Genomic DNA, 13214 nt, shown 5'->3' with positions numbered 1-13214 from the left:
CTTTAACACAATCATGATCATCATACAAGAATTAGCTTAGCTCAGCTTGGCCAAAATTAGTTTTTTGAAAATTAAAATTGTTTCAAAAATACCAAAATCTTGTCATGTCGAGAGTTACGGTTATAATTCTACTTTAACACAATCATCTCACTACAATTAGCTCAGCTTGGCCAAAATTTCTGGTAGCAACACAAAAATCCCTAAGGTTTTGATGGATATGAGCGAATATCATGAATATATTTGGAAGGTGGCAAGCAGGCATAACAAAAATGTGTTTTTCGAAAAGTTAAATTGTTTCACAAATGAGCTCATGAGCAACTTTAAGGATGTGTAGATTTAGTACGATCTAGCATGTCTGAGTAGTAGCTGCTGGATGGAAATATGTCAGCTGTCTACTTGGTTCTTTCCACCTTCATTTATCTGTCTCACAAGCAAAAAACTTATCCATCAGCATCAGTCATGAAAACGCTCACACACTTCTTCGCTGCTTTGCAGGTTATTGCCATTCTTTTTGTATTTTTCACTAAACCTTCTCTTCAATTGGATTTTCTCCGCTCCATCATCAAACAGCATGATCAAAATATTAACAATATGCCTTCTTATATTTTTGATAGCCTATTTACCTCCTCCTCTTATAACGACAATGGTCTTGTTAAAAATTTCACTTCCCAGCTATTAAAACAACATGATGAAATTATTCTACGCAGCGGACAACAACCATTGATACCACAATGGTTGTTAGGAGACATGACTGTTTTCGATAGAAATTGTTGGCCGACAACCATTCCATTAACTATTCTAGATTCATCCACTGGAGATGTTGTGAATATTTTTCATCCAATATTAGGAACCACATTGATTCAAATTTCTACAATTATAAAGAGACCTTTCACTCTATAACGGAATTCTTTCATATAATGGAGAGTCTATCCCAATATGTTTCAATTTTAGAAATGGTGAATTGGCGTTCACTTCTGATTTTCTATTTTGTTTATTCCTTGAGACTTTCTCTCCAACATGTGAAACTCAAAACCTTTTTGTTGACAAACTTGTAATGACCTACAAATCTCCGGGAACTATTTCAAATGTGATTGTTGCTTCTGTTATTTTGGGAGGTTTACTCCTTTCGGGATTATGTTGTTGTTGCATTTGTGTAATTGTTTTATGTTGTAGAAAGAGACATAACAGGCTTTATAGAAGACATGACATTGTCTCAAAAGTGGCTGCACAGAGAGCAGGATTTTACAATTTGTAACAAATTTATGTTTAGAAGTAGTAATCTTTATTAAAACAAAGACACAATTTGTCCTTCTAACGTTACATCTAACTGAATATTGTTCACGTACTTGGAATAACCTGGGTCAATTTGGCTTAAATGATTAATGGAATCTGATAGAGGTTTGGACGAGGTATTAACAAGGGTTGCTGTAACCTCAGATAAATATTTATCAGCAGAAATAAATTTCTTTTTATCAATTTCAATAATTATATTTCCCATTTTCACATCAACTTTCCCTCCTACGAAAAGTCTTTCAACGTCTTCTCCAAAAGCTGGTAGCTCAGTATTTGGAACCTTGGAATATTCACGAAGCCATTTAGCGAAAGGATTGTCAATTGTTGGTGCCATTTGATAGTAAGACGATGTTCCTGATATTACTTTCGGAAACCATGTACTTAGTTTGTCCTCGTGATAAAATATCTTTTTATCCAGCGTGTATGTATTGACAAGCACTTCCGGATTTCCAAATATGATTGGGTTAGTCAGATTAGATGAAGGTAGAGAACATAAAAATGTCTCTCCAGATGAACCATGTGTTGTGTCTTTGAGGCCCTTTATTCTCAATCCCGCTCTTAGTCGGATTGAAAATGCTTTTAACGCTACCTTGAGATGTTGTTCCCTTTTCATTTTGGAAGATTATGTGCGACCTTCCGAAGAGGAGTTCGCATCTTGAAAACCAGGATCATCTTATCATGCTTCTAATTTCAAAAATCAATAATAAAACAGAAAAAATTGATATTACAATTAAAGCAGACATTCCAAGTTTTTTCATCATCTCACAACACACGAGCAAAATAATGAAGAGTACTCTCATCCGTGTCTCATCGGTTATCGTGCTGATGATGGTGCTCATGACATGCCTGCTCATGTCATCGTCGTCTCACATTTTTGTCAGCGGCAACAGCAAGGAATTACACATGATCCAACCATTGACACCCACAAATTCAGAATCAGCAGATCTTCCCAGTAAATTAATTCAATTACGAAAGACTCGTGTCTCTGGAGGCACAAAAGCATCTACCAATGAGTTTCCATTCATTGTCTCCATTCAATATTTAACTTCTTCGTCATCGGCTGAACACTTTTGTGGAGGATCTATTATTGCTCCGAATTTCATCTTGACAGCAGGTAGGTCTCCAAAATGTAAAATTGGTAATGTGATAACCGTGTGACCATTTGCAATCATACTTGATCATAAATAACACTACTGTTTTCACACATATGTGGATAGCTCACTGTTTCTATGATGACGCTGGACGATTAATTTCAGCATCCAATATTGTTGTGGTCCATGGACGAACCAATGTTGCATGCTCTCCATTAAGTTCTTGCTCGTATGTTCAGGCTAAAACTTATACCATACATCCATCTTACAGTACAAGTACGATACGAAATGATATTGCATTGATTGAACTTGTCTCAAATATTGCCATTGATGGAACAAAAACAAGAGTTGCATACATTGAATCAGGATCTGTACCTCTCTCCTATTATGTGTTTGTGAGTGGTTGGGGTTATTATGATAGTTCAGGTACAATTTCTACCTCATTGCTAAAAGCCCGAGTTCCAATTGTGAGTGTTTCAAAGTGTAATGATCTTGGTTTACAAACTACATCTCCCATGCAAATCTGTGCTGGATTAGGTCAGGGTGTTGATGCTTGTTCAGGTGACAGTAAGTTTCTTTCATCGATCCAAATGATATGTTGAGCCATGTACTTTTGTTGTTCTCATACATAACCTTAATGATCATCATCATATTCTCTCTGCTAGGTGGAGGTCCAATTTTCAGATACTACTCTGGATCCAATTACACTACAAATGACTATGTTGTGACAGGAATTGTTTCATATGGTCCTGATATATCATGCGGTTCACAAGGTAGTTTGGGAGTGTATTCCAATACGACATACTTTTTGAAAACATTCCTTCAAAGTCGAGTGCCATCGATTCAATTAAGTGCATTTGATGCGTCAAGAGATTACCAAAAAGCGAACGACGCAACATCAATATTTAATAGGAAAATGAGCTTGCTTTCAAGTTGTGCTTATTTGAGCACCACCATTGTTATTAGTGTTTGGTTGTTTATAATTTCCATGTAGTATACATCTCTCCCAACAAGTAGCTTGAAATTCCAAAAATTCGCGTTTGTAATAAATTGCGCGTCATGAAAACACCATGAGTTTGTATAAGGTGAGCTACGAGTCATAATAATTTTTGTAACACACGCACAATTACCACTGATCTCTCTTGTTTAAGGAAATATTTACGTGTGAGAAGATTGGAGATGTGTCCAGCACAATGATGGCTAGTCACTAAACATTATGATGAGCTTCATAACCGGTTATAAGCGACGAATGGAGATTCTGTACAAAAGTCATCAACACCTGCTCAAAAGTCTAATGACAACCATAACAAAAAACAACAAAATCCCATCAAACTTTTGCATGTTTGCATATTCATTTCAACAGAAAGGAATGCCAATTGTCGTTACCTGTATCATGGTCCTCATTATACTATTCTTTTGTTCTTTATCAAGATCTCAAACCATCTCCAGTGGCAGTACATTCTTTCCCATATCTCCTCTAGCTCCTTCCAACGACCCATACAATTGGAACAACCAGGACACAATCTGGTTCGCTCAGTCATGCCCTTTGAGTGGCCCTTCCCAAAGGTAAGTTCTGCAAGTCCACAATTCTAACCCTTTAAAAATATTTGTTACGTCAAAAATGTGTCCATACATCAACTCCTTGATGCCCTTCTATTTGTAGGCTCGGAATTGAAATGAAACGAGGCATTGAAGCGGCCTTTGAAGAAATTAACAGTCTTGGAGGAGTATGGGGAAGTAAAAAACTTCGATTATTGTCATTGGATGATTCCTATGAGCCCAGCAATACAAAAATTAATACCGATTTCTTCCTCTACAATATCACACCTCCATCCAACTCTCTCAACGGTGCTCTATTCACGAATGCTTCAACCAATGAAAATAATATTCGGAATCGTGTATTCTTTGGTTTGATTGGATATGTAGGAACACCCACAGTTCAGGTAAGTAGACACATGTTACTGTAAATTCCAAAATATAATATTACTATAATTGCTGAAATATCAACAACCAAATACGAACTGACGCCGCGTCATCTTTGAACGTTTCACCATTCGTTCATCAAAAGGAAATATTTCCGAACGTTACTTCTACAGGTATACCACTCATAGGATCTTTCACAGGCGTTGGATGGCTTAGAACACCGTTCTACCCCAATGTCATTAATGTAAGATCGTCATATGATGACGAAACAGCAGCCATGGTGGATTGGTTGATCAATGTCAAGCTCATTCGAAGAATATCAATCATGTATCAAGATGACGCTTTTGGATTAAGTGGATTGAATGGCATTAAGAGAAGTTTAATAGATCGATTGAAAATACCACTTTGCTCCAGTGGTACATTTCCAAGAAACACCTTACATGTTGAGAGTGCTTTCTATGCGATTGGGCCATGTAATCCAGAAGCTATTGTGCTTATTGGAACCTATGCACCTCTTGCAAAGTATATCAAAATGGTCAAGGATGTTGCTTTCACGAACAGTTCCAATGCAAAAGAGAGTAGTTTTGGATATAAAAAAGCCAACGACATCATCTTTTTGACAGTAAGCTTTGTTGGAAGTGCAGCACTAACAGAAGATTTAACCAAAACCCCATTACCTTCTCTTCAATTTGGCTCCACTTACTACACGGACAATGTGATAGTTACACAAGTAGTACCAAGTCCTATGGAAACCTCATATCCAATTGTTCGTGCATATCAGAGAGCCATGACTACATATGCAGAGAGTCAACCATTCACATTTATTGAGCTCGAAGGTTATATAGTTGGAAAGTTCGTTTACAATGTTTTAAAAAACATGGTTGGCAATTTAACGCGTTCCAATTTTATTGCATCAAGTTATTTTGATTTCGCTTCAGATTACGCGGACAACAGCAAATCGGGAGGAGCATTCATCTTTGATGGAATACAAGTAGGCAGGTTCAAATGGTGTAAATCCTTAAACATTTTCAATTACTACCTATCTTCCGCTACTGCTTTCAACAACACCCTCCCTACAACTTGCACAATTAACTGCAATCAAGGTCTCAAGATTGTTTATATGAGTTCAATCAATATGAAAAGTGGCAACATTAGCTTTGACATTTTTAGAAATTTTTCTTGGTATTCCTCGGATTCTTGTATTTCAGATGTTAATACTAGCTTAACCAAGCCAGTTGTGATTGGGCAGTCTATTCAAGTAGGCTCGATACAAGATGAGCTTGTTCGTATTGGTATTTCCACAGCCTTCAATCAAAGAAACAAAAATTCTATCAATCCAATAGTGTTGAAAACTCTCTATCATACTGATACAATGACATTAATTAACAACACTAGAGAATTAACAAAGTTGAACGAAGCAGTTTCCTTAGTTGCTTATTCTGCATCAAGTTTAAGCTTTGATTCATCAAATAGTGCTACGGTAGATCTTACAACCAACACTGAATTTAACAACATAGCCATGGTGGGTATATCTGCCATCAACACGTTGGCGCTAAGGAAAAAATTTCATAGACCTCTAATTCATGTTTTTACTTCAGTATTGGAGCAATTAGGAGCAATTTTAGACCACAGTATGAACCAATACAACCACACGGTCTGAATTACCCCCCCTGCGCAATCGAGAGGGGTACTCAACTGTCACATCGCATCTGGCTCGCAAAAAATTTTTTAATTTCTCTGGTGTAAGGAATTACTTCGCGCAACCTTTTCTCAAGAAATTTGTGAAGAGTGGTTGTATTGATAGGAAGTACTCGGTTTAGCATAGTGTACAGCAAAAAAGATTCTACTTCTTTTGATATATTTCAAACATTTTCAAACCTAATGAGCTCAAATAATCTTAATATTGATAGTGAGTGTAACGTTGATGGGGATGTAGATAATACGATAAGCTTGCAACAGTTAAGTCGAGGTTATGCCAATCCTCAAGCCATTATCATCGCTCTCTCTAACTCCAGTCATATCTTGTCACTAATATCCTCAATTCAACAGACATACAACGTGCATCCAAAATTTAGGAGAGGTCTTGTGGTTTATCTTATCAATTCTTTATTTGACAAGCATGTTGAACAAGAGATGTCGCCAGGACTATCATTGATCATGCAACAAGAAACCCGGTTTTCTGTAAGCTACATTTCTCATATTCCCTCTGTTAACAGCCAGAAAACCATCATTTCAGAGTTTAGAAAAGGCATTCTTCAGCATTTACCAGAAAATTCACCACATGACAGTCTTTACTTGCAAAAAATATTAGAGGGTTATTATGTAGGAAAGATGATTGCTGGGCTTGTTGATTTGCAATCAAAGCCATCATTTACAGCACTTGACTTTCTAAATTCCATTTATTCCATTTCCTCGTTCACTGTCAGCAATGTGACATTTGGCGCTTTTAAAGAACGTTGCAACTTGGGTCTTCGTGAAAATTATATTTACTCGTTCAATGCTTCTTCCGCCTTGTTCGAAGAAATCTATGTCAAAACGTATGATATGGAGAGTTGCGGCTTGTTACGTTATGAGAATTCGAAAAGGAACTCTATTTCTTCTGTTTCCAAAGATGCCATACAACAACCGTTGGTGCTGGTGAGGCTAATTCCGTTTGAAGAAAACGAAAGTTTACCACGGAATACCTTAACATTATTATCGAATGTTTACGATTCATCTGATGAGTATGTGAAAGGATTGCAGTATTTCATCAACATTTATAATACCAAACCACGTACTCACCAATTTCAACAAATTAGACTCCATACTGAGTACTATGGGTTAAGGCAAGGCAAGTACTCACTTGAGGCGAAGATGAAGGCCATGATTGAAAAGCAAGGCGTTTTTGCATTTGTAGGAACAGTATTAACGTTAAACACATCATATCCTGATATTAATTCCCTGTTGAAGGCCTATAATGTGCCAATGCTCACTTTATCACAATCTCTCGAGCTGAGAAGCCCCTACTCAAAATATTTTATCAATTTAAGGCCTTCTATTTTAGATGAAACAGCATCAATGATCAATTATTTCCAAACATTTGGATCCATTGCTATTGTGTATGCAAATACCTTTGAATGGACAAATAATGCTATTCCAACCATCACTCAATACTGTTATGCAAATGATTTTAGTGTTGTCATGCAACCATTTAACGATATGAAAGATTTACAAAACATCCTTACTAAGATAGAACCAAAATCAATTATTGTTTTGGGATCAGACAAAGATGTGGAAACAGCTCTTAAAGCTGTAGGAGATTCTTCTTCATATATAAGAAATATAGGTTTTTTATCTGGATCATATACACCAACACTTCAATTACAAATGCAGCAGATTCTTTATAGAATATCAAACAAATATTTGTATCTTCCTACTCTCACAACGACTCCAAAGATTGACAACGATGTTTGTGCGCAAGATTCTTCGTATAGCAGCCAGCAAAACATGAAGACATTTCTTTCTTACTATAAACAAAGCAACCCTGACCTCCATACCTTAGAAGGATTTTTAACGGGCTACTTTATTGAAACATTATTAGAAAGAGCTTATCAATTATCAACCACAGTAACGACGAACGATTTTATAACAACTATTTTCAGTGGTCGCACTTTCAATTTGATGGAGCTCATGGAAGTTGGGCCTTTTGGGCTGGAATGCAGTTCGAAACAAATCTCATCATGGAATTTTTCTGTAGCTGATGGCTGTTCCGAATCAACCAACAATGTAGACTCCTGTGATTGCAATCAAGGTCCAAGAAGAGTATTGTTAACAAGATTGACATTAACCAACGATTCTATTTTATACAATGATGTTAATTTTGAGTTCACTTTTGACACATGTGGAGTTAAAATTATTTACCCAATACTTACCAAAGGTCAAATAGCTGGAATTTGCATTGCAGGTGTCTGTATTATTTGTTTTATAATTTTTGTAATTCTAATTTGCTACAAATGTTGTGGAAGAACGGAGAATACAAAGTATGCACCACAGACGGGCAACATAACTTGTGGCTTTACAGACATTCAAAATTCTACTGTCTTATGGGAACAAAATGAAAAAGGCATGAGGGAAGCGCTAATCATTCACAACGATATTCTGAGAAAATTATTAGAGACCTATCGAGGATATGAAGTAAAAACTCACGGAGACAGCTTTTATGTAGCATTTGCAGATGCAGTGGACGCATTAGATTGGTCCATTGCTGTCCAACATGCATTGCTTGACGCAGAATGGCCCTCCAGTCTCACGCAAATGTGGGATTGTAGAACAGAGTGGGATTTGGAAACAAAACAAAAAGTATGGAATGGAATTCGAGTAAGGATAGGTTTGCATTTTGGTCATGCGGATCGAATCTTCGATAAAACCATGCACAGACCTGATTATTTTGGAACAACCGTGAACATGGCCAGTAGAATTGAAAATTCTGCCTATGGTGGTCAAGTACTGATTTCAGAGGAAATGTTTTTAGAGTTGTGGAAGCGATTAGGTGTTGACATGTTTAAGCATGTTATCTTTCAAGATTACAATTTGCAGAGCTACGTAGAAGAGATTAAAACTAAAATCTTGATGGAGACCAATGATGCCTTATCAGACGTTAGATCTAGCATGACATTAGACCTCAAATCACTCCCATTAAGCACAAATCACACCATGGATTTCCGTGCAAGCATATCATCATTATCATCCTCCATGGCACGAAAGAGACATGTATCAAGACCAAAGTATACTTGCCATGATTTAGGAGAATTCAGACTCAAAGGATTACAACACATGGCGAGACTTTTTGAAGTCAAATCAGATCGTACCAACAAGAGAGAATTTCCAGCTATTTTACGTAACCTTGAAAAAGATCCTTCTGTTATGAGCATTCTTTCAGAAGGATCGTCTGTCGAGACTACCCATCTGAGAGCTCATAAATTCAACAATAAGGTCATTCCCATCGTTGAATAGATGCTTTCCTGTTGCAGGAGTATGAACAATAAATTTCAGCAGTTTTCACGTTTGTGCCAAATTTTGTTATTCACGTTCTCAATCGAAAATGTATTTTTGGCAATTAAGCGCTTTTGACATTTAACAACACGCAGTGGTTGGCACAAACAAAAAAACGTTTCCAATCTCAACCGCTTTCCGAATCAACAAATTCTTCTCACCACAAACTTGTATTGATTGCACACCTCCTCCACAGTTTCATTCTCCATGTTCACGAATGAAGGCTCATCCACAACAACACCACCCTCATCGTTACGCTTCGTCGTTGCATCATCATCATCATCAACACAACCGTTACTCACAATTCCCACAAGTGTTAGCACACGACCACGAAAACCTTCTCTGCGTGGAATTAAAATCTCGGATCGGTTTGTAAAATTAAATCGAGAGTTAGGCTCTGGTTCTTTCAGTGATGTCTATCTCGGAGAAGATTTAGAATTTGATCATCCAAAAGACTCGAAACAACAACTCGTTGTTACATCCTCTTCAACGACAATAGCCTCAGAAAATAATTCAGAATATATTCAACATGACAAAATATTAAAAAAAGATCGTTATGTAGCGATTAAACAAATCAAAGTAGAAAAATATTCACGTGCCACCATCAAGTATTTAGAGAAAGAAATTCAAATTATGAAAGAATGCAATCATGAAAATGTAATCAAGTTATTAGAAACGATTCAGGTCAATTTTCCTTCACAAATGTACTTGGTGCTAGAAAAGTGTGACACCAATATGAGAAAATATATGAACATGAAAAAACAGTTAGCGCGTAAGAATTATAAGAGTCAGAGTTTCTATGATGGAAAATTGAGAAAACCATTCTTTGCTGAGCGTGAAATTCAATATTGGTTAAAACAAATTGTTGCAGGTATTCAATATTTACATGAAGAAAAACATGTTATTCACAGAGATATCAAACCAGAGAATTTTCTGTTAAAGAAATTCAACCAGAATTTAGAGGACTTGTTAGTAGAACCCGAAGAACATGAATTTGGTAATTTCAATGAATACAAATTGGTCATTGGTGACTTTGGACTTTCAAAAGCAATGGAGAACAATCAAATTACTCAAACCATTGTTGGAACTTGGCCCTATAAAAGTCCCGAACTAGCTCAACATTTACCGTATGGCTACGACGCAGATATATGGTCCATTGGAGTCGTGCTATTTGAGATGATTGCTGGTTATTGTATTTTTAACACAAAAAAGAATGAGCAAATTTACATTGAGAGACCTAATTTTGGACAAGCGATTAGTTCAAGCACTCCCAACGTAGATTGGACATTTCTTTTAGATCATGTACATATTTCTTATAATTTATTTAATTTATTGGTGAGCATGTTGACGTATGATAAGGATAAAAGAATTTCCATTGGCGGCATTGCCACGCATCCGTTCATGCTTCAAACATGGAGTGAAGAAGAGTCATCAGTGACCATTGTTGATAACTACATTTCACATCATAATGAACAGGTTCAGAAAAGTGTGGAAACGGTAGATCAGCCACCACTTTTACAACCACTTGTGGATGCTGAACAGCGCACACTCTTATTAATAGATCCTTTAGGAAAGGAAGAGATTGTCACATCCTCGAATGGCTCTATTCTCTTGAGGTCAGGATTACAAGAGAGCGTGACGAGACCAGAATTCTCTCCTACAACTATTCTCTTAAAGGACACATTTGAAGAATTGGAATTTGACAGCACCAAGATTCGAGAAATATCAGGTGGATTACCAACAAATCAAAGATATACTGAATGCGTTCTGATTGAAAAAAGTAAGGATGCAAAAATTGTGGTCTTTGTCATCAACGAAGAGGCAAGCAAGAACAGGTCCCTTCACTATTCGTTGAAAGTTCAAGGTGTGTTATTTAAAGAGGATTGGCTTGATTGTTCGCAAGTGAGAGATTTTGAAATTATCAACGACTGTGAACAACTGGAAATAGAAATAGAAATATCGACTGGCGCATGGGATCAAATCCTTTATTACTTGTCACCTGATACAGTTCCTTTTAGAATCCAGGTTTATGTACAAAATTAATCAATGCTTGTATAAATGTAAATTTCTCATTGAGGAACAAACGAATTATCGTAAAATCTCAAATGTGGGACTTTCTGGCAAGAGGAAAGAATAAAGAAGGTATCAAATAATCCAACCTTCACTCCTATATGAATATGTGTAATGAAATTGGGACCACCTCAAAATCCAAAAAGAAAACAAAGCGAAAAAAGCAAGAAATGTCCTTGTAGTTCAAGCTCCCGACCCTGTGATTCTAGTAGTGAAAAGATGTGTCTGTATCCCTATGCAATGATTGTGCTCAGTCAGAGGATTAACAACTGTAGTTTATTGTAAACAAAGCCAATTAGGAACCCCCTGTGAGTCCAAAAAAATGTAAATGTCCCAATTAAAAGTTTTTACTATAATGCATGTCAAACAGAGAAATGAAATTTCAATAGGTAATATGTTTTTCGTAATACATAAACATCAGGGCGTCACAGCGATTAGGACAAATGACAAATACTTGCTGACGAGCGTTGTAAGCGGAAGCGCCGTCTTCCCACTCGTACACTTGACAAGCATCACATCCCAACAATTCCTCTCTCATTTCACTTAACTCGATTTTCATATGTTTTTCAATTTGTTTTTTGAATCCTCCTACAGTTGCAGTAACTTGAACTGAAGATAGAGCCTTAACAAATATATCATCACATTTTGTGGGCGTCTTCATGTCATATTGTGCTATGATACTAGAAGGCTTAACATTCCCTCTGTAAATGAAAATATGGCTCGCTTTCTCCGCATCATGCATCTTCTTCAATGCAGAAAATTTATCTAGAAAGTGAAATAACAAAGTCGAGTCTGAAATATCATGTACTTCAATAGACGCTGTTCTGTTTGATTCATATAATTCCAATGTCACACTCAATTTCTTTACATCTGTGTTTGAAACGCTCCAATGGCTTTTAGTGTACATCATAAGATAATGTTGAAATTCCACTATTACATCTTGAATAGAGTCTCCAACTAGTGCGAGAACTTGCTCTATCAATTTACACGGTCTCCATCTTTCAATGAATAATTCTTCATGTTTGACTTTATATGAAGTATAAGCTTCCGATTTGAACCCAATCCTATGAAATGGGAAGAAGTAAAACTCTTTCAATATTTCCTTGAATAACGTAAAGTTGTTTCTGTCCTTGTAGAAACGTCTGAATATAGTAGAGCTATTGGTTATTGATGATTTTGATTGAAAATTCAATTCTTTTTGATGCAGCACTTTATGACCCCAGTCAAAACGATTCAAAAATGAAATTTCATTCATCATCACTCTTTGTTCTTTGAATTCCGATGAATAACTAGTAATTTTGCAAGCAATTTGATAAACTCTTAATCCATAGATGCATCGATCTCCAACTGTACTCTCCAGTAAATGATGTAACTGCTTATTGACCCTATGAACCGAACATATTGAACACATATCAAGAAACGTTAGTACATGCAAACAAATATTCTCATCATTGAAAAGCACGGAGAATAATTCTTTCATTTTTTTCAACAGAGGAATATATTTTTGGAATTAACAGGTTCGTGCGCTGACAAACTTTGTCAGTATCATTTCTTGACCGCTGGTGTAGGACAAGTTATTTTTCTTTGTAATTTGATGTAGAGGTTGCATTCGATTTCATGTGGAGAACAACCTGATATTTCGGTAAAATAGTGCAGCAGGGTAGAATGTTTTCGGTCATTCGATCTCTTGGATCTAAACGGAATAAAACTTACCTTTTGAGAGTGATGGACAAACGTCATGACCGAGGTAATTCTTTCTTTTCTGAACCAAAGAGTAAGTGAACTTTGCAATTTTTATTGCTTTTC

At 36.4% G+C, this 13214-nt stretch overlaps 6 protein-coding genes across 6 annotated transcripts; 4 read left to right on the top strand and 2 right to left on the bottom strand.

Moving 5' to 3' along the window:
- Positions 1 to 1285: 1285 nt before the first annotated feature.
- Positions 1286 to 1906, bottom strand: C9374_000908 (uncharacterized protein; the record flags this gene model as incomplete). Its single annotated transcript, XM_044699227.1, has 1 exon — positions 1286 to 1906. One exon carries the CDS (start codon positions 1904 to 1906, stop codon positions 1286 to 1288), a length of 621 nt encoding a protein of 206 aa, XP_044552050.1.
- Positions 1907 to 2076: 170 nt separating this feature from the next.
- Positions 2077 to 3378, top strand: C9374_000907 (uncharacterized protein; the record flags this gene model as incomplete). The annotated part of the gene is made up of 3 exons (XM_044699216.1): positions 2077 to 2407; positions 2511 to 2951; positions 3050 to 3378. The coding sequence occupies 3 exons, from the start codon at positions 2077 to 2079 to the stop codon at positions 3376 to 3378; spliced, it is 1101 nt and encodes a 366-aa protein (XP_044552049.1).
- Positions 3379 to 4060: 682 nt separating this feature from the next.
- C9374_000906 (uncharacterized protein) lies at positions 4061 to 5967 on the top strand (the record flags this gene model as incomplete). Its single annotated transcript, XM_044699205.1, has 2 exons — positions 4061 to 4327; positions 4453 to 5967. The coding sequence occupies 2 exons, from the start codon at positions 4061 to 4063 to the stop codon at positions 5965 to 5967; spliced, it is 1782 nt and encodes a 593-aa protein (XP_044552048.1).
- Positions 5968 to 6188: 221 nt separating this feature from the next.
- C9374_000905 (uncharacterized protein) lies at positions 6189 to 9299 on the top strand (the record flags this gene model as incomplete). The annotated part of the gene is made up of 1 exon (XM_044699194.1): positions 6189 to 9299. One exon carries the CDS (start codon positions 6189 to 6191, stop codon positions 9297 to 9299), a length of 3111 nt encoding a protein of 1036 aa, XP_044552047.1.
- Positions 9300 to 9545: 246 nt separating this feature from the next.
- Positions 9546 to 11381, top strand: C9374_000904 (uncharacterized protein; the record flags this gene model as incomplete). The annotated part of the gene is made up of 1 exon (XM_044699183.1): positions 9546 to 11381. One exon carries the CDS (start codon positions 9546 to 9548, stop codon positions 11379 to 11381), a length of 1836 nt encoding a protein of 611 aa, XP_044552046.1.
- A 409-nt stretch (positions 11382 to 11790) lies between these two features.
- C9374_000903 (uncharacterized protein) lies at positions 11791 to 12888 on the bottom strand (the record flags this gene model as incomplete). Its single annotated transcript, XM_044699172.1, has 1 exon — positions 11791 to 12888. The coding sequence occupies one exon, from the start codon at positions 12886 to 12888 to the stop codon at positions 11791 to 11793; it is 1098 nt and encodes a 365-aa protein (XP_044552045.1).
- Between the last annotated feature and the right edge of the window lie 326 nt (positions 12889 to 13214).

The sequence above is a fragment of the Naegleria lovaniensis genome (genome assembly GCF_003324165.1).
Source record: "Naegleria lovaniensis strain ATCC 30569 chromosome Unknown tig011, whole genome shotgun sequence".
Classification (NCBI taxonomy): Eukaryota; Heterolobosea; class Eutetramitea; order Acrasida; family Naegleriidae; genus Naegleria; species Naegleria lovaniensis.
The sequence above is the reverse complement of the archived record's forward strand: the minus strand, read 5'-3'. Positions and strand labels throughout refer to the sequence as shown.